A 25,556-nucleotide genomic window follows, 5' to 3' on the forward strand; every position below is an offset into this window, starting at 1 on the left:
AATTTTGATTAAAATTATCATCAAATGGGTTTGTTGGACTTTGATGGCAAGCCTCTGTCGTGGGAGGAAATTGAACCGCACATACCTTACGTGAAGAAGCACGGGCTGATCCAGTTCATCAACAGTTACAACCAGATGCTTGAGAGGCCAAGGGATGTGCTTAAGTGGGGTGATGAGGTAAATCACTGTTTAATGTGTAGTTTTTTACAAATTTTTAGATGTATGAACAATTCCTGAAAGAAAAAAAAAACAAAATTAGTGGCAATTCTAAGAAATTAAAGTAATAGTTTATTGAAAAAGCAGACTAATGAACAAAGCAACTACAGTTTTATAAAATTTTGAGTCACGTTATTTTATATAATATTTAACTTTTCAAAAATTTAAAGTATTTACTTATAAGCAGTAATATTATCTTTTAAATTTATTTTAAACAATAATAAACAATGGCTTTTTAAACAAGATTTTTAATAAATAAAATCATTTGCTTAAATGTGATGATGAGGTATAAATTAGGGTTTCCCACAAGGGTGGGCCATGATAGAAGTTTAGGGGCCATGAGAAGCAAAGGGAGCTGTAAAGGGCCCACAGGGGGCGTGAGGTCGTGATTTGAAACTTACACTAAATATTCTGGCCATGATGATTAAGTGCAAGAAATAAAAAGGACTTGGTGTTTATAATGGTAGTTTTTTAAGTGGTATTATTGAAGGGGGCCGTAGCTTTTTTTAGTTTCTTTTGAAAGCGTATGTTTAGAATACCCTGGTTTAAATACTAAGTGTATTGGTGATTATGATTTATATATATTTTGTTGCATATTCAGATTTACACAAGATTTTAGATAGTATGAAAAAATCTTAATTAAAATTTGAAAGTTAGTGGAAATTATAAAAAAATATATACAATTATTGAGTGGCCCTAGTTTGTTCTAAATGGGATTATGATTCCAAGTGTTTTGTTTTTCTGGATAGTATTGAAAATTTTGACAAGTAATTTTTTTTCTATGTCTTAAACAGTTTCTGTACACCTGTGCTCATTAGTAATATGTATAGACATTTATGATGATTGATATTTTTTAATATATGAAAAGGATTATTTTTATGAACTTAGTTTTATTTGCAACTGGTGATCACTTTGAGTAAAACCCAGTTTTAAAACTATCTTTGAAAAAATCTTTGATAATTTTTTTAGTTGAAACAATCTTTGATAAAATAATAACATTCTTGAATGTAAGATTTTAAGTTTAGAACTGTAAATGTTTGATATCATATAAAAATTATTATTGAGGCATCACAATGACAACTTCACTTACTTGTTGATTTTTTTAATCATTATCACATACATTTAGGTTGTTAACTTTTAACTATTTTTGTTTGCTACTTTTCTAAACCAAACCTGAGCCTTTCTTGTACAACTACAACAAAATATTTTGTTACTATTTAGCTCAAAAAGTTTAGTAGTAGCAAAGTTTTATATAAAAAAATAAATTTTTTAGAATATATGCTAAATATGTAAGTGTAAGTTTGTGTGTTTATCTCACTTGTGTTTGTGTAAAAAGTACTACTTTTTATATTTGTATGTGAATAAAAAAAAAACTCAAATGCATATTTTTGAATCGATTAAATTGCTAGTGTAATAAATTATATAAAGCAGATAAAATACATATGCATAAGTTTGTGTTTTTAAGATATATGTTTGTTGTATACTTATATTCATTTAAATATGCATTTTATTTTTATATAAAAAAATATCAATCTTATACTGTATGAAAATCTTTTGAAATTATGAGGTAACTCATACTTATCATTTTTTAAACAGATTGAATACATACTTGTCAAGTTTGACCATGAAAATAAAAATGTAACTTTGTCACTGAGAGGCAATGAAATTTGCCACAAACTTCAAGAAAAAGAAAGAGAAAAGATACCAAAGTAAGTACAAATGAAAAATTTGAATTATTTTAGATATTGAGCTTTTTGTTATTAGTAGTTTGTGATTTTAGTTTGTTTTATGATTTATTTATAAATTTTGAAGCAATTTCTGGGTTGCCTAAAAACTTGGAAATTTGGAAAAACCTGGAATTTGACAATTTAGGCTATAAAAGTTGGAAAAAACCGGGAATTTGAGAAATAAAAAAAAACCTGGAATTCTAAACAAATTCTACATGTTAAGAAGTAGAATTTAAATTTTACAAAAATAATAATCTTTTTTAAATCTAAACACAGTTTTAATAATAAATACTAGTAAAATAACAGTAGTAAAACTAGTTTGTTATGTAGCTATAGTTCATAAACTATTTGATCAAAGAAACTTATTACCTGTTGACAAGCAATGTATGTCAACACTGGTTTCGTTAATTAAATTAAATTTTATTCATACTTAAAGTTAACTTTGTTAACTGTAAGTATGATATTGTTATTGGCTATTATTGTATTTGTGTTTGGAAAGTAAAAAAATATTATATGTTATATTAAAAAAACATCAGATGTTTAACATACATGTCATTAATTTAGTTTTATTCAATATTTTTTAAGAACAATAAGTAATGTTTTTGCCAGTTACTAATGAATAATAAAACAGTCTAACGTTGCCTAACAGCTGATTGTGCACATTACAGTATAGTGCAGCCAATGTTTATTGAAATACTGCATTTGTTTAATGATAAAGCAATTTGCCAGGCATAGTTGTTACCATTTAATAAACTGAACTTTAAGCTGAAACGTGTTATATCATTGCTTTATTTCTTATAGCACTCTAATTTTGGTCTTTTTGGCAATCATATTAATTAACAGTACAAATAGATATTACAGATTAATACAATATCAATTAACTACATAACCATGTCAACAGCCTGACATCGCTGTGGCGACCGGAATACGCGGCGTTTGTGGTGGAGGGGACGCCAGGCGTGCCCTACCATGGCTGGATGGACCAGTTCAACGTGGTGGAAGCAAACATGAAAATTAGGTTTGAATATTGATATTAGTTAGTATATTGAATAAAAGTTTTAAATTAATATAAGATTGATTTATTAATGTTAGTTCCACGTGGTGGAAGCAAACATGAAAATTAGATTGAACAGTTATTATCTTTTAGCAGTTAGGAGCATAATATGTATTTTATTATTGGTAATGCATCTTAACTAAAAAAGTCAACTATAAGTTCAATGTAGTGGAAGCTAACTTAAAATAAGGTTTGAAAATTTCTTATTAGTTTAAAATTGAATAAGGTTGTTATATTATTATTAGAAGGTATATTTGTACACAATGTTTTTTTTTAGCTGAATTTATATAAGAAAAATAATGTGTTCTTAATATACAATTAACATATAAACTTATATATTTATTAAGATGATAAAATTCAATGAAAATAAGGTTTCAATAGTTCTTATTAGTTAGTAATAAGTAATTACTTACTTGAAGTATTAGTTTGTATCTTGAAGCTATATAAAAAAGTAAAGTTTGTTTTATTAAAATATGATTGCGTGGTTTAAAATTTAATTATTAATGGTAATTTAAAATGTAATTTTATATTTTGAGCTATCTTTATATAAAAAATAAATTAACGTTGTTAGATTTTTGTAATTTTTCATCAAAATAATGTTGTTATATTTTTATCATTTATAAACAAAATAAGATTGTTAAAATTAAATAATCTATCATAAAAACAAGTTTGCAATATTTTTACTTAATATCATGAAAATTATGGTATTATTTTTTTATGATGAAAATATAAGCATATAACGTTATTTAAAAAAATCTATGTTAAATCTAAATATTTTTCAGGCGAAAAGAAATACAGGCTTGCTTGAAAGACAATGAACAAGTCATGAGCATCACTAACTTCCCATTGTTAGTTTTATTAACTAATTTTATAACAACATTTGTTTGAAAATTAAACATTTAAAAAATAAATTAAGTTATGATATGAACATCACAAATTTCACATTATCAGTTTTATTATTTTATATAAACTAAGTTTAATTTAAAATACAAACTTTTAATCAATTGAGTTAATTTATGAGCATCACAATATTCCCATTGATAATTTTATTAATTGATATTATAATAAAATTTGTTTAAACTTAAAACTTTAATCAACAAAGTAATAAGCATTACTAATACCCATAGTTAGTTTTAGCAATTTAAATTATACTAAAAATTGTTAAAAACCAACCTTTTTGAAACTAAGTGATGAGAATCACTTATTTCTTATTGTTAGTCTAATTGTTTTATATTTAATAAGATTATTTTAAAATAAACTTTCAATCACTTAACTTAAATGATCAGTATTATTAATTTACCCTTGTTGGTTGTATTATTTAAAAATGCCTAAGATATATTAAAAAAATAAACTATTAGTCAATTAAGTGATAAGTATTACTATTTTCCCATTGTTAGATTTGTAATTTATGAGGTCGTTAATCAGTTTTAGCTTTTGATAACTACTCAATTAATATAAAAGATAAAACTGTTGTTTACATATGTAAAAGTTGATACTTTTAATTAATTTGGCTGTTTTATTTTTGACTAAAAAAAAGTTGAATGTTCACTTTATGGTGTTTTGTAAATTAGGCACTTTTAAACACCATAAAATAAATATGTTTTACGTTTAACAAAATATATATATTTGATATACAATAATTTGTGTGAATTTTTTTCTGAAATTAACTAATAATATTGATCGTCTGTCTAGACATGAAGTGGAAAATATTTAATGTAATAGTAAAATAAAATGTTTCATAATATTAAATAAGAGTGCATGTATTTCACATTATTATAGTACAAGCAAACTTATAATAGTTTTATTATTTTTATAGTATTGTTGCTATTTTATTTCAGATTTAAGTTTACAGCACCTTGATACAAGAAAACTTAATAGTTTTTTACTATTTGTATAGTTCAATTAGATATTTATTACAGATTAGGATTTATGAAACTTACAACACCATCATGCATACAAACTTATTAGTTTTTATTAAATGTATAATTTTATATAACATTTTCATCAGATTAGGATGCATGGATTTCACAACACCATCATACAAACTTATTAGTTTTTATTAAATGTATACTTTTATATAACATTTTCATCAGATTAGGATGCATGGATTTCACAACGCCCTCATACAAGCAAGGCAAACAGGAATGCAACCCGGTATCGAGATCACTGTTCTTTCCCGACCAGGCCATAAATCAACATCCCAGATTCTCGTTAGTTTAGCCTTTCTCACTTAGCATTGATAGTTAGGAAATAAGTATAAAAACATGGAGTTTTTTGACTGTCTTTAATATCTTAGATTACTGTTATTAGCTAACAATTATTATAACTCGTTTTTTTGGGTTGTAGATTTTACAAAGTTGTGTTGTTCTTGTCTGTATTTACAAGGCCTAACAGTTTTTCAAACTATAAACTATAAAAATTGCGCATTAAGTTTGTTTATAGATCATTTTTTATTATAGATATTTTAAAACTTATTTCTTTACAGACTGTTAACAAAGAGCATTCGTGAAAGAAAAGGAAGAAAAGTCAGCATCAACATACCAAGTGATTATTAATGTTACATCTATAAATACCTACATTACTTTTTAAAATGTAAATAAAAGTTTAATATAATATTTCAGTATAATGCTTTTTTTTTCTTGGTAGTATCAACATATGTTATAGCACTACACAAATGTTTTTATTACAAACAATATTTTTTTAAATTTTTTACTGTTCTAACAACATGTTTAGGTAGTTTGTTTTTTTAATGAAAATAAAATAAAAACAATCCGCAGTTTTTGAAGACACGATCACACCGTCTCATATAAAAATTTTAATCCGCAGATCAATTTGTACACATATCAAATTGTTTTCAATTACACAACCCTATAACACGCTACTTTAAAAAAGATGATTTTGTTTGAGTAGTCTATATTTTATTCAGCACTCCATCTCTTTTTTTAGAAGTATTTAATTCAAAATTTATTTACTATTACAAGTATTTTATGTCCTGTTTTAAAAGTTTAATTGAAGCCAATTTGTCAAGTGCAAAAAGTTGTGTTTAAATTAAGTACTTTTTTACACTGTTCAAAGACACCAACACACCAAAGTCAAAGAAAAATTTGTACAATTTACAAACATTTTGATTAAAGTCATCTCAATAAGTATACTGATAACTAGTATATTATATAAAAATAAAATGAGTTCATTGAAAATAATTAAGCTTAAATACTCGACGTAGTATTCAATACGAACACAATTTTATTTTAGTAACTTAAACAAGTTTAAACAATTTATAATTTTTTAATATATATTTATTCGAAAAAATTTGTACAATTTAGAAACATTTTTAATTACAGTTATCTTAATAAGTATAATTATAATAAAATATAAAATTAAAATGAGTTCATTGAAAATAATAATAGAAAAATAATCTCTTTTAATAAATTTAACAATATATATATTTTAAACATTTATTCCCACAGTTTTCAAAGACACCAACACGCCTTCCCCATTCGTCGAAAAGTTCGAGGACGAGGAGGCGACGAACGCCAGCAAACCGGACCACATCTACATGGACTGCATGGGCTTCGGCATGGGCTGCTGCTGCCTGCAACTCACCTTCCAGGCTTGCGACCTGAAGGAGGCCAGGCTGCTTTACGACCAGCTGGCCGTTCTGTGCCCCATCATGGTTCGTTGTTGTATTATTATTAATTAATGGTTCAATTAATAAAGCTATATGTGCACCTATCATGGTTCGTTGTTGTTGTATTAGTTGATAAATGATTTAATAGCAATGTTGTAACACGATTATTTTATTTATATATTGGGGATTATTTGTTTGTATACTTTAATGGAGTTGCTGTTGTCTTCAGTTGACGTTTCAAGCTTGCGATCTCGAAGAAGATTATGTTATTATTTGATCAACTTGCTTTTCTCTGTCCAATTATGGCGTGTTGGTGTTAAAATAATTGAAACCATTAAAAAATTCAGTTTTAAGATAATAATATTTTTTTTAGTTTTTCATAATCTTTATTTATTTTGGGAAAACACAAATCACTCTAGACCAAAAGTGTTTGTGTCCAATTGGTCCTCAAATAATTATTATATTGTTAGGTAAAATACAACCTGTTACAGACTGCAGCTCTACTGAGTCAGATTATGTTTAACAGCATTTACTGTATAGGTGGCACTCAGTGCATCTTCACAGTTTTACAGAAGATACGTTTCATTAAAATAAAATTCAAAGTGCACAAGATGTGCTTAAAATTAAGAAAAAAAACTTAAAATGTTTACAGATGGCACTAACTATTTAATTTATTATTTTCACTGTAACCAAAACAAATGCATAATTATATTATTCAGAGGGCGTTCGCCGAGAATACATTCAGATATTAAATAATGTTAGCGTTGAACTTTTGATTTTTTTGTGAGATATTGATATTAATACTGTTTTTTCAGATTTATTATATATGAATATTTGATATAACTTATTTTTTTTTTTATCACACAGATGGCCTTATCAGCATGATGTTACAGGGGATTATAATATTAATATAACAGAAAACATGAACTTATTGTGAGATATTAATATTAAATTTTTTTTTTCAGATGGCACTATCGGCGTCTTCTCCTTTCTACAGAGGTTACATCAGTGATATTGACGTCAGATGGCAGGTGATTGCGGCGAGTGTCGACGATCGAACGCCCGAGGAAATGGGGGAAACACCTTTGAAGAAAAACAAGTAAGTTGATTTGAACAAGTAGTCTTCTGGTTTGGTGAAATAAAAATAAGTTTGTTTTAATTAGATGAAAGTAAAGTGAGATGTTTTGATACCCTTTGAAAAAGTAGGTTTTGTTTTTCTTGTTGTACATATAGTTAGGTTGAGAAATTTTTTCATCTGGAGCTAAAGTAAAAAAAGAAGTTTATTTTATATATATAGTTATACTTATAATATATTTTTTTATAATTATATTTGTAAATGTACGTAGTTAACACGTTGTGAGGTTATTTATTAGCAATATTTTTTAACTCATAAGAGGGTTACTAAAAAAACTTGGAATCCTGGAAAAGTTTATCTAGTTGATTGTATAGTATTTGAAAGTTTCTCCAACAAATTTACATCCAAAATGGTTCAAGATTACGTTGCTTGAAGTATCAGTTTTTCTATCATTTTATAATTTCAATTAAACAATTGGCAAACGTTTATTAATAGAAAAAGGATCAAAGTAGTAAACTGTTTTGTCTATATTTATTTAACTGACCACATCGCAAAAGCAGTTGACAAAATTTAACATAAAAAATTATATATCATTGTTACAATTATAATTTTTATTGCAAGTCATATCCAGCTAGTGTTTAATTTTACATACTAAATACAATGAACTTTAAAAATAAATATTTACAAAGTGTTAAATTTTCGTTCGTATGATAATGCAAATTTAAATATAAACTCACATGATTTAATTTGCAAGTCATATCCGGCAAGCTTTGAGTTTTATACTAAACTAAATGAACTTTTTAAGTTAAATATTCTCAAGGTATAAAATTTCAATATATATGATTATGCAAATTTAATATAAACATTTTCCCCTTAGTTTATCCTTTTCATTGTAAACGGTTTTTTATAATATAAATAATATTGTAAAATGTGTTGATGACTTTTATAAACTACAAACGTAAAACTATACTGATCAAAAGAGTTTTTGTTTATCATTTGTTTGCCACGACCATACTAAGTCATACAATTTGATGCTGCAATTAAAAGTTTATTGCGAAAGCCATACTATACACATTGCATATTACAAAACGGTATTGTTTTACAAATCCTCAATGTTACATTGTAAATATTTATTTTGTAAATAAACTTGACACGCATTTAAATTTGTTTAATGAACTTGCTCCGTTTTTATTGTAAATCAGTTGAAACAACAAAAAAGTTCAAGTAAATAAATATTTGTTGTTTGACATTGTCAATATTTATTTTGTAAACAAATATTTGACAAGAATATTTAGGGTAGGTTTCCGAGAAAATTTGTGATAATTTTTTGTAAATGTCGCAATGAGTCATTTTATATATTTAACAATACACAAGAAAAATTAGTTTTATTAAGTTGTTCAACAAATGTGCTATGTTATGTGAATTTTTTCTATCAATATAAGATGTCTTGCTGTAAAACTAGTTTTGTGTCTAGAAATCGTAAAAATTTTTCTTAAATCTAAAAATTATTTATATCTTGGCATTGGACTGTGAAAATAGTTTGTCTTGTTACAAAAACTAAACTTATTATCTAAATTTAAAATACTTTTATAATAAACTTTTAATATTAAATTTTTTTAAAAATTACTTAATTAAAATTAATAGCAAGTTGATATCTAACTGAACCAAACAAAAAAATCTAAAAAGGATTTAATTAAGACTTATTTATCTGAAAAAAGCTCATTGAAAACGTACTATATTGATAGAATAAAGCAGGGTGGCCGAAAAATCTGGAATCCTGGAAAAACTTGGAATTTAACAATTGAGGCTAAAAAAACCTAGAATTTTGAACAAAAATCACTAAAAAACCTGGAATTTTAAACAACTTTTGAATGTTAAGTGGAAAAATTTCGATTTGACACAAAAATCTGTTATGTAGATAAAAAAATGTCGTCAACATTAGACAAAAGTTTATTAAAAAAACAAATTTAAAGTATCTTTACAGTATTTTCGCAATGTTGTTATACTATTGAACACAGTTTTTTACCTTAGACTTAGCTTTAAACTTAATTGGACCCAAAAACTTGTACTTTCAAAAACCCTAAATAAATTCAGAAAACCTGGAAGAAATTTCTCAAAAACAGTTCGCCACCCTGACAAATATAAGGAAATCAAGATATGATTTTATAGACAGTTACTTATTACCTGAGAACAAATTAACTAAAAATAAATAATATTTAACAGAACAAAGATAAGGAAATCAAGATATGATTCAATTGATAGTTACTTGTCATCTGAGAACAAAGAATTTAATGATGTGGAACTCGAAATAGATCCCGAAGCGTATGAGTTCCTGACCAGTAAAGGTTTGGCATTTATTGTTATTTTTTTATTGTTTATCAATTTAAGTAATATGAAAATATAGGCTTCCACCAGTAAATTTTTATTTTTTACACAGTAGACGACACACTAGTACAAGTTTTTTTATGTTTTTTATCTTAAATTCTTCTTTAAAATTGTTAACTTTTCTTTTTCACCCAAGAACAAATAACGTAGCTTATTTGTTTTAGTATACTGATGATACAAATGTTTTTTTCACACAGGAATTGATGATACACTAGCACAGCACATAGCTCATCTGTGGATCAGAGACCCGTTGACATTGTTTTCAAAAAAAATTGAAATCGACGATCAAAAAGACTACTCACATTTTGAAGTTTGTTTTTTTATTGTTTTCGACTTTTATTTTTTCATCATTTAATTTCAGTTTTAAGTAGATGTCAGTCTTTTTGCTAGTAACTTTGTGCTAATCAGTACTTGACTGTATACTAAGCAGTAAGCTACTACCCATATAAATGTGTAGTTGTAATTTTTTACCTTAAAAACTTGTCTTTTTATTGTTAATTTTAGCTGAGAAGTACTACGCGGGCCGCATATTTTGACTTTGAGGGCCGCATTTGGCCTGCGGGGCGTGGTTTGCCGACCCCTGTACTATACAGTAAAGTTTCAATATAAATGTTATATGTTTTATTGGTTATCTAATTAACAAGTTGTAAATCAGTTCGATTTAAGTCTTGGTATTTGGTATTTTTTTTGTTCCTTTTATAAAAAAAGATTACAAACGTATACATTGCAGTTCTTCTTATATAAAACTTTGTTAAAGCAACTTAGTTACAATATTTTTGTTTTGTGTTCGCAAAAGGATGTTGTAAAAATAAGGTTTAACAAAAAATCTAATTTAATTTTACCTCTTTGCAAAAAACTTACACCCCTGTTTTACCTGCTTTTAAGCACAAAACAACTTATTTATCTATACAAAGCATCCAATAATCTAACTGACAGTCCATGAGGTTCAAGCTTCATAAATACAAATAAATTTAATTTATTTATACAGCTTATATGTCTAGTAAAAATCAACATAATATCCAATCTACAAGTTGACAATCAACGCGTTTTAAGCCTCATAACTATAATAATCTAAATATATGTACACTTATACAGATTTTTATATTATGTATACATAACGCAATATAAGTAATAGAACATCCAGTCAACAAACTGGTAATCCTTGCCTTTTACACCTCCCAACTACTAATAAAAACAACCATATATTTATACAACATTTTATACAATGTATTGAGTGTACCTAGCTTGACACTTAAAATACTTTAAAACCATTTACTTTTTGGCGATTTACAGATTTTTTTAAAACTTTTTAATTTCAGAACATCCACCCAACAAACTGGCACTCGATGAGGTTCAAGCCTCTATAACGACATATAAGACATGCAAACGCATAAAAGTATTAGAATATTTCTCACTAACAGAACATCCAGTCAACCAACTGGCAGTCGATGCGGTTCAAGCCGCCCCCGCCCAACTCCAGCATCGGTTGGAGGGTGGAGTTCAGGGTGCTGGACGCCCAGCTGACTGATTTCGAGAACGCCGCCTACGCCGTGTTCATCGTGCTCCTGACCAGGGTGATACTCACCTACAAGCTGCAGCTCGTCATTCCTATTTCCTGCGTTGGTTTTTGTTGTATAAATTGGCATGTAAAAGTTTGTTCGAGTAATTTTGAAATTAAGCTAGTAGCAGTGAACAATTTACTGGTTTTGAACATGATGAAGTGTTTATTGTATGATTGAAGAGTCATATTTACTTATGATCTACAACTTGTTATTTATATAATTGCGTTATTTTGTTGTTTTTAATTAGTTATTTGTATTTATTTCATTTGTACACAGTTCGGCCGTCTGCCAATGAACACTCTTCTTTTTTCAGATTTTTAAAATTCTGGAAAAAGGAGCACGTCCATTATCACAGTGATTAAGTAGTCTTTATGACGTAACAGAAACGAGTTTAGACGCTTTATTCTATGTGATTTACTAATTATTAAAATATTTGCTGATATCATTTATTGTGACGAGAGTTTAGTTGGTTTACCAGCTTCAATTGCTGTCCGATTCTCAAACGTACTTAAAACCACCCCACTGCGAAAAGTGACGAGATTTCAAAACGTATTTTAAAAATTTTACTACGTTTATATTAATAAACTATAGATAGCTACCCTTAACGACCTCTTTACAATGAAAATATTTTATTGACTAATTAGTTTTCAGTTAACCATACGCATTTAAAAATTTTAATTTGGTATTTGTAAAAGTACGAACGTTTGAAAATAAATTCTGAGAAAACTTTAACCATTTGCAGAGGTGTTTAGTTTTGTTTTAGCCGCAAACATTTATTAGATTCAAAACTGTTCCCAAAAGTTTTACCGTATGAAGTTTTAAATTATATGTTGACCACAGAATGGTATTATAAAAACCTGCTGGAATTTCAAACCAGTTTACTATCTACAGCTATATATCATCTTTAAGCTTAAGTGAAACAAAAACTAGCTTGTGTAGAGCATGCTTAAAGCCTTGTTAAACATATTAGTCTCATCTAACCAGTTGATTTTAAATTTTATTACAGCTTGAATAGCAATTTTAAGGTATTATAAAAACCTGTCGTAATTTCAAATCAGTTTGTTATTTAGAGCAATTTTTTATCTTTAAGTTTAATTGGAATAAAATCAGCTTGTTTATAGCCGTATTTAACATTTAAACTCATCTAACCAATTGAGTTTTAAATATTGAGACGCAGTTTAAGAATTTTAAGATCTTAAGTAGTTAACTTTGCAAACAACATTAAAAAAGATTGTCTGTTATTCAAGCCTTATCCGTTTATGACGCTCGGTAAAAATCTATTGAGTTTTAATATTTTCAAAAAAAAAACAGAACTTTGAATTCGTTTTAAGCATTTTGGTATCTCAAATATTTAGTTTTGCGAACAACAAAACTTTTATTTTTAATCAAATAAAGCTACTAAGGCGTACTGAGGTTTTGTTAGAGATATTTCTATTGTTCGCTTATTATCGGTTTTTTGCAACAATAGAAGTTAAAGCATGACTTGCAAATTTAATATAGGTGTGAACATGTCTGTTATTTGAAAAATATTTGAATTTTTACAAAAACAGCTTAGTTACATAACTTATAATTTTTATGCTTTTTAGTTTAGTCATTGTTAATCAAGGTATTTTAAATTACTTATGTAAAAACTATTTTTTACCACACTTTTATCTATGCATAAAAGCTTTTTGTAAAAATTGTTTTTCAAAGAACATTGTAAAATTTTTTATTAATTGTAAATAAAAGTTCTCAGCTGTCTTTGGGTTTAAAGTGCAACTTGCATTCAATAGTTGTTTTCGAATGCAAAGTGTTTTTATTAATGTAAACCGTGGTGGTGTTTTAAATATATTATTAGCATTCACAGGGTCCCCACTTCAGCTGGAAACCCAAGAAAAACCTGGAATTTGAGAAATTTTGGAAAAAATAAACTGGTAAAAATTTGGAATTTTGAACTAAAATCACTTAAAAACCTGGAATTTTAAACAATTTATACACGTTTAGTAGAAAAATTTTGATTTGACCTAAAAAGTCTATCATATAGATGATATAGATAAAAATGTTTTGGTATCATCAAAGTTTTTTTATAAAAAACAAATTTGAAGTAGCTCTACAGTATCTTTTCAATGTTTTTATACTATATAACACAGAATATACCTTAAACTTAAGTTTAAACTAAAAACAGACCCAAAAATGTCTCCTTTTAAAAACTTGGAGAAAATTTGCTAAAAGTCAGTTGCAACCCTGCATTCATAAACGCATATGTTTCATTTAAATTAAAACACTGTTATAAGTTTATTGCTATATTTTGACATTTAGATTGTACTTTTAATATTTTGTATATTTTTGGTGTCGTTATATATAAATTTTTAAAAACTAAATTTACTTCAATAACATAAAGATTTCACGATTTAAAAGCTAGTGCCTTTAATAATCACCTAAATACACAATAACTAATACATAAATTAAATACTGTATACATTTTATTAACAGACATTGACTTAGTAATAAAGTTTTAATGTTTTATCATTAAGTATGGCAAAAATTTCTGTATCAGAAAAGTAGTAGATTTTTTTAAGCCTGAAGTTTGATTTAAAAAAGGGAAGTTTCAAATATTTTGGTGTTGAAATTTTTTGCACACGATTGAAACGTTGTCTGATAATCCAATTAAAAAATTTATATATTGATTAATTTCAAAAATGCTTTTTGTTCTTGGCTTCTGTTTTAATTTTCGATTTATAATTTAATTATTTGGAAATATTAAAACTGTAAACAAGATTTGTTTTTGCAAAATTTACTTTTCCTATGTTGTTGTTTAAGATTTTAATATTTTCAATCTTTTTTTAAATTATCTATTAGTCATATGTTAGGCTGCTTGTCACTAAACAGTTATTTTTTTAACTAATAAGTATCTTAAACAAGTCTTAAATAAATAAGTTAAAACTCTAGTTTAAAATAAAATTGTAAACAATTTATAGCACGAAAATTTTACTGTAACGTAAAAATTACATTTTTGTTTATTGTATGCAAACTTTTTGACTTTTGTTTCAAAATAATTTAATATTAAACGCAAATAAGATGTTTTCTTGTGTACTTAGTTATCAAAATATAATGAATAATAGTTATTTTTTATAACTTAATAGAATTTATAATTGAACAGCAATGTTTTAAACGTAAAACCCACATATTACTCAAACATAAGGTAAAAATTAATTAATAGTCACTTATGTTTATACTTAAGTATACTATATTTATGTTTAACAAATTTTTTTTTAATAAGTTTGTAACTAAAATTTCGTTTTTGGTTTACATTTTAGTTAACCATAAAGTGTACTCTTTTCATATATAAAGTTTTAAGCATTTATGTATACATGGTAAAAAAGTTGCCAAGTATTTAAACTTTGATCAGAGTCAATACTTAACGTTCGTTGCATGACTTGAAAGGAGTTTGTTTGCTTTATATTGCGTCACCATGGCGTTAGTAGAAAGCGCGGGAATATTGTACCAGTTTGTATTTATTTACGCACGAGTTGTTTTGATAACAGTTTGTAATTTTTAAAGGCTTTAATGTATAAATAATTATTAATTAAATTTTATACAATAATAGATTCTTTTAGATTCTGTTGGACTAAACAGTTGTTCTTGGACTTATAATTAATTATTTTTTTTAGAAGTTATTTCAAATGGCTTTAACGTTTAAACATTAATAGTTTTATTTAAATTCCTTACAATATTTGGAATTCAAATATTCTGTTAGAACAAACAGTTATTTTTAGTTTTATTTTTTTCTTAGTTTTGAAAATTTTAAACATATAGTTATGGTTCCGTTTTTTGTTTTTGTAAGCATGTTATATGTACCTGTGAATTCAAACACATTTAAAGTATCATATAGTTTTTTGTAATATTTTTATCCGACAAGCACTTAAGACGCTTTTTCAAAAAAAATGTTTTTTTAAAACCTTGGGAGAAACTCGGAAAACCTGGAAAGTTTTTCCTAAAACTTTTGGCAACCCTGATTTTACTAATTAATTAAAAAGCAATATTTAAGAAAAAAAAACTTTAAACAAAAGAAAAACCAGTACTACACAAGATAACTTTGTATTTAGCAACTGGGTTCATATTTGCAAAGTATTTAAGTTTCTACTGTGAGAGTTTTTACAATTAGAGTGTTTACCACTGACCAGTTCTACACATATTTTTTTTTTGATTAACTTGGTTTAAAATCTTTTTCCCATGTTTGCAAAGTATTTAAATTATTGCGAACAGTTTCTACAGTGAAAGTTTTTACTAGTGAAGTCATTTTGAGCATAGCTGTAGAGAGAAAATGTACTTTTTCTAGACAAATTGTTTATTTTTTCTAGTAAATTCTGCTAACGAGTGTAGCTTTTCCCTTTATAAGTTTAATTGTTTTTTCTATAATTTTTTTTAACTTACATGTTTTTAGCATACAACTTCCCTTGAGAACTTACTGTTTTGGGAAAACCGTGAAATTTCCCATACAATGCCTAAAAAGTTATGTGTTACAATTTTAAGCGGGAAAGTTCCAATTTATGTTGTAATTATGCGTTTTGAAAGGATAAAAAGTTTATTTCGCGTATTTTTTTGGGTTTGGCTTCTTTGTAATAAATAGTTTTACCATCATTTATATGTATTAAAGTTAGACCAAAATGCTTATAAAAAGTTTAACTTATAAGTATATTGATATTAATTTAGTTTGTTTGCCACATAGTTTACCAGTTATGTTTGTAATAAAATGCACATGAACGTATTTTTTTATTAAAATAAAAACTTTACAACTTGAAAGCCGCTTCTGTGTTTAACAAACATCATCGTAAACACATAATTTACTAAAGAAAAATTACTTACAAGTACGTTGTTTTAGAGTAATGGCTGTTTGTTTTAATGGATCAAAACTTAATTGTAAAACTTAACCTAAAGACTCAGCTTGACAATAAAACAAATTATATTTGTACAATTTTTTATTCTTTTTTTATACAAATGTAACAACATGGATTTCAATTTTAAAGTTATTAATTTGAAAAATTAAAAAATAAACTCACAATGATAATAAATATTTCATATAAATTTAATATCTAATATATTTAAAAAACACAAATAAATAATAAAATTCAAACTCGCAGGTTGACGAAAACATGAAAAGAGCGCAGAAGAACGGAGCGGTGACGAAGGAGAAATTCTACTTCAGAACGAACGTGAACACGTCATCGACCCCTGATTGCTGCAATGATCTGTTCGATGACGTTGCTGCTAATGACAATAAAAATGGTTTGTTGTTTGGTAGTATGTGTTTATATACTGAATTTTTGTTACTTTGTTTAATGATACTATTTTATTAATTAAAATTGAAAATAACATAAAAAAGACAAAATAAATCCTGTTTTTATATATGCAAATTATTTGCAGGCTTTTCAATGCAGTCTTATGCCTCAAACGTTTTTGATATGAATTTTTTGTAACTAGATAGAAAAACGGTTAATATACTGGTTATTGTTGCAAATATTACGAGTGTTGAATATTTATTAGCGTTTATTTAATGATAATGAACAAGATAATTTTAGTTTGATTTTTTCATAAGGTCAGGCTAGTTTGATATAAAAAGGGCTACTTTTTTTTTTGTTTCTATCACTGACTTTTTGGTACTACATAAAAAACATTTAATCATGGTTTTTATTATAGAATCATTGTTTTGCATTATATTTATAGTAAATAGGATAATAACTTGTTATATGTGTATTCCTCTTGCATTAGGCCTAGAAAATTGAAATAACCACAATATTTTTGTGTTGCATTGAAATGCAAAGTATATTGTTTAAAAGGTTGGTATTTTTTGAATTCTGTAATGATTTTTTATATGAAGAAATTACGGAAGCAATAAAAGTTATTTTTCTATTTTTTAAATTGTCTGCTAGTTAATAAGTTTGAAATGGTTTGATGTTTATAGATTTTTCAATTTGATATAACACTACTTAAAAAACCATTTAAATAAAATAAAATGTTTGCCGGTATTCTGTTTTAAGCTGCATTTTAGTTTGTAAATTTGTTATTATTTATCTATTTCAAAGTTTAATAAAGACCTGATTGAAAAAATGCATATCGAATATAATATACATGCTTGTTTAAATTTTTTGATTTTTTTTAAATTTATTGTATGATATTTATTATTTAAAAGAGAGCACATCACCTACTAATGGCGACGGAAAATGTAAAAACTGTCAGGAACTATCTCTGGATACTATTATTAATGGAAAGGTTAGTTTGAGATTAAAATTACCTCTTGAAGTTATTATTAACAAAAAAAAACAGTTTAAAAAATGTATATAAACATCATTAGATACTACTGCTATTGGTTTAAGTTAGTTTGAAATTCATAAATAAAAAAAATATGTAATAAATAGATAAACAAAAATAGATTAAGGGCATAGGGGGCGGTAAACACCCTTTTTTGGTTTTTGATCTTATTTTATATAGTTTTTACTAAGCTACAAGATGAAAAAATTCAAAATATTTTTTGAGATATAGCCGGTCAAAGTCGGAGGCAACAATAGGATCCTTATGGGAGGCGCAAACTCAAACAGCAAATAACTAGAAATCACTAAAAATCTATCTTCTCCTACGTTTTTTGAGATAACTAGCTCAAATTTTCAGGAAATGTTCCTTGATATAATTAGAAAATTCTGTCGGAAGGAATTTTGAAAAAAAATTAAAAATAAAAATTTTATAACAAAAAAACAAAAAAAAACTGTTTTTTTTTTGTTTATTTTTTATATAAAATTTTTATGTTTAATTTTTTTCAAAATTCCTTCAGACAGAATTTTCTAAATATATCAAGGAACATTTCCTGAAAATTTGAGCTAATTATCTCAAAAAACGTAGGAGAAGATAGATTTTTAGTAAAATAGTCTATTTTTGCCGTTTTAGTTTGCGCCTCCCATAAGGAACATATTGTTGGCTCCGACTTTGACCGGCTATATCTCAAAAATTATATTGAATTTTTTAAATCTGTAAAAAGCATCTTGTAGCTTAGTAAAAACTATATAAAATAAGATCAAAAACCAAAAAAGGGTGTTTACCCCCCTATGCCCTTAATAAGTATGCTTTCATACTGTTAATAATTAAAATTTAGTTTAAAAATATTAAAACTAGTTACATAATTTGCTCACCAACATCTAACTTGAACATTTCAGCAAATCAATTAAGTTTTCAGCAACGCTGTTACATTTATCAAAAGTTTAAAATAAAAGGTTCAAGTTGATATTGTTATAAATAAAAATGTTGCTTAAAGTATTACATCAATTCATGTGAATATTTTTTTTATAATATTTTTTATTAAGACTGAATTATTACAATTCACAAACTGGATTGTTTTTTATTACTATTTTTATATATTTTGTTTTGAGTTTTCAAATTGTTTATTAAATTATAAGTGATGCTGTTTTTATTCAAACTTTTACTGAGGAAACCTTTTCAATAAAATTTAAAGAAAATTATTTTTAATCATGCAAGTTCACTTTGTTTTGTATTTATTATTTAAGAAAAACTCAAAATAAAAGTTCTATAGACAATGACTCATAAAGGCAGGGTGGCCACTAAACTTATAATTCTATAATACCCTGGAATTTGAAAAATTCGGCTAAAAAACCTGGAAAAACCTTGGAATTTTAAACAATTTTTACATGTTAAGTAGTAAAATTTTGATCTGACACAAAAAATCTATCGTATAGATTTTTTTTGTCATCATCAATTATTTTTATTAAAAAACAAATTTAAAGTAGCTTTCTAGTATCTTTTAAATGTTGTTGTACTTATAAACACAGTTTTTAACCTTAAACTTAACTTTAAACTAATATAGACGAAAAAATGTGAAATTTAAAAGCCTGGAAGAAATTCAGAAAACCTGAAAGAAATTAATAAAAAACTAGTGGACCCTGTAAAAGTTAACACATAACATAAAACAAATAAATCTTTGTGTGTTTTTAATAATTGAAGTATGTGATTTCTGTAAATGTATCCAAGTTTTACTGTTTCATATTTTCTGATGATTTTTTTTTCTAATAAGTTGTTTAGCATAAATTTTTACATTTTATTTTCACAGTGTATTGTAAACCAAACAATGTTTCACTTTTATATTAAGATATAAGACATCAATAGTTGTCAAAATAATTTGAAACAAAAAATTTAAACACACAAACTGAAGGAATATAAAAAAATAATAAGTAAAAAAAAACAAAAAACAAAGTGTTGAAAAACATATTTTATTTTGTTTGATTAGTTATATTTTAGAATCATTTTAACAACTGATGATGTCTTATATAAAATGAAACATTGTATTGTTTTTGATAAACTGAAAATAAAATATAACTAATCTCCTCAAAGCTACTCAAGTTGAGAACTTTAAATTGTTAAATTTAAAGCAAACTACAATATCATAATTTTTTTTACTACTGGTAATAAAACAATTTTGTGTCCATAAATTTTCTTTTAAAAACATTCAAGTAAATACACGAGAAAACTTATTACAAATTATTTAAAACAATGAATTATTAACTGTTGTATGGTAGATTTTTCTATATTTTCACTATAAGTATTAAACATGACCATATTAATAAATTTTGTTATAGCATGCAAACAAAAAGAAATGTTTAGTATAAAAAAAAACACTTAAATTAAGAATACCTCTTTTTAAAACAATGGCCTAGTTTTACACAGGAGTTTATTAACCTTTCTTGAACAAAGAACCTTCTTTTGAAGTAAAAGTCTATTGACACATTTATTGTATTAAACGGAAAGACCTAACCCCAAAAGGTAAATATATATAAAAAACTGCTGTTAGCATGATTAGTTTGACCAAACATGCTTTTCTTTTTGTGTATCGAAAATGTTGTCCAGTACTTAAATACGAATGAAAGAACAAGTATTTGATACCAACAATACTAAAGTTGGTCAACCTCAAATACAATACATTGTAACCCTTTGTAACCGCCTAGAAATATACAAGTATATCAGCATGTAGGTAATAATGTAACTATAATGAAGAAAAAAATATGTAAATATTAATAATTGTTTAGTAGCTGTATTATATAACAATAGAGCTGTTTGTTTAATAAAGTGTGTGTATAATACACACTTGAAAGTATGTTAATAATAATTTTGTAATAATTAAAACACTTCATATTATTATTCATATAAGCTTGAAATTATTAGTTACTCAGTGGTCTTTATATTAATAAATATAGATGAGAAATTAAACTTCAGTTTTTTTAAGCTAATTTTATTGAGTTTAGATAAACCCGACTGATAACATTTTTTTTACTCCTTTAATATATTAAAAATTGACTAATAATGTTTTCAAAAATGTATGCCTTTTTAATGGAGTATTTTTAAAATACTTTTTTTCAATTAAAACCCTAATTTAAACAATTTAATAATATTAAATTTTAATTTACTTGTTTAGTTTAAAAAATTCGAAATAAGTAAATACACTAAAATAACTAAATACTTCCCTTAAAAGACTAAACGTTATATTACAATGATAAAGAAACCCACAATTTATTTCAAATATTATTACAATAGTATTTCAAATATTATTATAACATAATACTGTTGAATTTTATTCTTATAAAAACTTATCTTTATTTTTTAAAATATATACAAACAAAAGGTCTACAAAAATTTAAAACGGCTAACCAATAAAAAAGTTATAAAATGCTTAGTAAAAAATAATTGTAAAGTTTAAGCAGACGTCACGTATTAAAGTGGTTTTATAAAATAAACAAAATAATAAAACTTAGTAAACAAGTTGTAAAATTTTGTGGTTTTTAAATAAACTTTACAAAAGTTACAGCTCACACAAAATTAATATCTTGTATTTTTTTCAGTCATTTTAATATGGAACTTTACTCTTTGTTGATTTTTGTTATTCAGTAAGTTGTTATCTGTTTATTTTCTGGTTTCATATTTTTGTCTAAACGGCTTATAAGTTTTAGTTCATAAATAACAAACATAAATAAACAAAAGTGTTATAAGTAAAATTACATAGTGTTGTTAAAATTGTAGTCTTTCTGCAACTGAATATTATTGTTTCAGTAATTATACATTAAATAATCATAAAATACCATTAGTTCGCAAACTACAATCAAAAATAAATGTTTTTAATTAGTAAAGTGTAGTTTACTAAAAATAAATTATAATATTTAAGGTAAGTTAATTTAAACTGGTTGATTTATGTTTTTTTGACCATAAATAACTTGTTTATTGAATAAAAAATTTTGTATCATTTCTGTTAATTAATGTGTCAACTTTATTCCACCGCGCAGTACTGTAAAAAGCATCACTAATAAACGTTTTTTTCAATAAACCTTCAAAAATAAACGACAAATAGTTGCATGATTTCGATACGGGACATTTTATTTAATTTATTTTTACATTTGAACAAAACTATAATCTTGTTTGATGTCATATACAACGTTTTGTTACGTAATAATGTAGATATCATGTCATAATAGTTATTATAGTTGTTAAGTAATTGATAGTAGTCATGAATTTATACACAATGATATATGAGACATTTATTTACGTTTAAGAAAAACTCTTTGACGTAGTATAGACAAATATTTATTACGTCATTATGTTCATATTAAGTAATAGTCGTGTAGTTAAATAATAACAGTCATGAATATAAATGCTAAAGACAGCCTTACTTTTGTCTACAAAGACTTACAAAATAAATATGACTAACTAAAAAATTTGAATAAAATTTGTAAGTGTTAGATTGTTTTCATTGGATAAAAATAAATTATTTCCGTCTCACTATATATTTTAAAAGTTAAAAAAAATAGAAGTTTAATACGTTACTGTTAAGCTGATTATTGTATTGCATTAAATTATTATTTAAAAAAATATCTAAATACTTGAAGTATGTTTCTTTTTTTAATTGATCACATTGTAGCAATAACTTCAATAAGCATATAATATTAAAACCAATAATTTTAGGATTAGTTACTTTGGACAACATAGCCAATTTGACTTGAATCAAAATCAACTATTATCTTTAAGACTTTAAATTTAAAACGTAGATTTTGTGCTAGTCACACAACGTTTAATGGTATTTGTTAAAAAAAATAGGCGTGTGCTTTTATCATGTTGATATCATGTTATAAAATGTTTATTTGTCATTAAACAAACAAAAAACATTATTTTCATGCTGATTAAGCGAATTTGCTACTGCTGAGTCATAATTTTAATGATTTTCTGGGAAGTTATAAAATCCAATAAAGTTATAAAATTTCTCTCAAATTTCAAAGTAAACAATGATGCGATAAAAGTTTATTCTGGTTCAAAATTATAGGTGACTTGGTTTTTTATAGTTCAAAACTACCTGCACTGAGAAGTATAAGTTTTTATAACCGTTAGAAATAAATAAATAGAAAGAAAGTTAGTCTTCTAAAGAAGTTCATCTTTAAAACTTAACTTACTAATAGATTAACACATTATAGTTGTAATCTAATGAACATTTTGTAAGTTCTACTATTTTTTGATTCAGACTTCTGACAAGCTATAAACACCTTGAAATTTAAATACTAATTTTATCACGCAAGGATCAAGAAAAACCTCAATCTTTGAAATTTTTATCTCTGTATATTCAAGTACTTTTAATGATATTTGAAAGAGATGTGCTAAACAATACAAGTTTGTAAAATTTATGCTAACCTTTCTTTCATCCTTGAGTTAGTTATGCAAAAAGTTGTATCTAGGGATGTTCACTTGTGTTACCCAAGAAATAAATATACCAAATTGTTGAACTTCTTCTTTCTAATAACAACTATGAAATGTTATAAACTATTAAATCCTCTCAGAATTGAGTTATCATATGACTTTTCCCACTTATGGTAAACATAATTAAATTGTTTTAATATATAAAGAATTTTTTTTTATAGAAGGGGGTTTTTATAGGAATAATTCCACTAACGGGAAAAAATTTAGACATTGATCGAATATATAAAAATCATATCATAATTTATTAATTCAGTACGTATAAAATCAAATTATTTATAAAATCACGGAGTATCAATAGGATTAATTCCACTAATGGAGAAATATTTTGACGCTGTTGAAATATATAAAATCATATCATAATTTATTAAATCAAAATTTATAAAAACAAATAAACAGAATGGAGTGTTCATAGGATTGATCCCATTGATGGAAAAATATTTAGACACGGTTGAAATTGGCGTGAGAGCTAGGTGTAGCATGAAAGAGTACATAAAACTCATCAGTAAGAGAGCTAGTGGTTAGTTTGATGTTTATTAATATAATTATATTATTTAGTTTTTATATATAGTTTGATTTAATTGTTTAATGAAAGAGTATATTAAACTCATCAGTAAGAGAGCTAGTGGTTAGTTTGATGTTTATTAATATAATTATATTATTTAGTTTTTATATATAGTTTAATTTAATTGTTTAATGAAAGAGTATATTAAACTCATCAGTAAGAGAGCTAGTGGTTAGTTTGATGTTTATTAATATAATTATATTATTTAATGTATATAGTTTAGTTTATTTATACTATGAGATAGCACATAAAACTCACCAGTAAAAAAGCAAGTGTTTAATTAACAGTATTATTATTGTTTTTTTAATATATTTTTGCTAAATAAATCTCATAAAAAAAGTTAGATTGCATTTTGAATTTAATTTGAACAAATATAATCTCATTTCCTTGATATACAACTAATTTTTGTCTTTCAATTTAGGGGAAATCCCAACAGCGGCGCAGTGGATGAGACGGCTCGTCCAATCACACAAAGATTACAAGCAAGATTCGAAAATTCCCCAAACTGCCGCGTACGATCTGCTTGCTAGGTATTGTTTGTTTGATTTTTGCGTTTAGAGAGTTGTATTTAGCTTAATTGATTTTCTTAACAAATTTAGTTTTTTTTTGAAAACGTAAATAGTTTTATCATCCTTATCGTTGTGTAAAATTCATGAAAAGCTTTATACTTGATAATTAATTATATAGCTAAATTTACGCAGCATTCAATTGTATTGTTTTCAATTTGATAACTGGTGATCCAACGAATCTATGAATTCAGGGACCGGCCGGGTTATTTTATCAGCAAATTTTTGTATACTACTAAATACATATATATCAAAAAATAACTGACTGATTAATTGTAATTTTTACTGTTCAACCATCTATTTTAAAAATGTACCAAGTAACAAACAAAGTCCCCCATGTTACAGATGCGACAGGTTACCGGTGAACCCATGCCCCACGTTGCTAGGCAACCACTCGACCAACCACAATTCAGAATACAAGTTGCCATGCAACGAAATACTGAAAAACAAGAATAAAGTTGATGTTCATTCCAACCAGTAGAAAATAGTACCCGGGTTTTAAAAATACAATTTTTACTAATTATATAGCGAGTATACAGAAGTTTTTACAATTTTATCTCATAAATATTAAGTTAAGTATAGTTTTTAAACAAAAAAAGTCCTCGATTTTAACTTAACTGTTTTTAGCACAGGTAATTTTTAATGTTTAAGTAGTTACACTTACTAAAAAGTATATAAACTAGACTACAAAGTAGACGTAAATAAAATTTTTACTTTATATTGTCTTAAAAACTATGATTTTTTTACATGTGCTAAAATTTTCCTTTGCTTTAAAGAATTTTAAAAGCAGATATTATAAATACTTACTTTTAAAATATAATTAAACACTTCAAAAAGTAGTTTTGAAGAAGTTTTGTTAATCGAATTACTTTATACCAACACTAATTACATGAGATTATTTACATTTTGTTTATTTTAGTTAACTTTATACTGTAATTGATTATTCATATCTCCCACAAGTATATTTTTAAAATTATCGATATATTAAGGTTTAATGTTTTTAGATATT

The 25,556-nt window shown here is 25.6% G+C and overlaps 1 protein-coding gene across 1 annotated transcript; it reads left to right on the top strand.

The window, feature by feature from the left end:
• LOC145832730 (glutamate--cysteine ligase catalytic subunit-like) lies at positions 1–25,556 on the top strand. Its single transcript, XM_082940052.1, has 16 exons — positions 1–177; positions 1,813–1,925; positions 2,845–2,961; positions 3,780–3,845; positions 5,091–5,207; positions 5,483–5,541; positions 6,465–6,670; positions 7,591–7,724; positions 9,924–10,045; positions 10,283–10,395; positions 11,507–11,704; positions 16,768–16,912; positions 17,817–17,896; positions 23,816–23,936; positions 24,403–24,511; positions 24,893–25,556. Exons 1-16 carry the CDS (start codon positions 25–27, stop codon positions 25,026–25,028), a joined length of 1,989 nt encoding a protein of 662 aa, XP_082796178.1. The 5' UTR covers positions 1–24; the 3' UTR covers positions 25,029–25,556.

This window comes from Thalia democratica, chromosome 3, assembly GCF_965202585.1.
Source record: "Thalia democratica chromosome 3, ktThaDemo2.hap1.1, whole genome shotgun sequence".
Lineage (NCBI taxonomy): Eukaryota > Metazoa > Chordata > Thaliacea > Salpida > Salpidae > Thalia > Thalia democratica.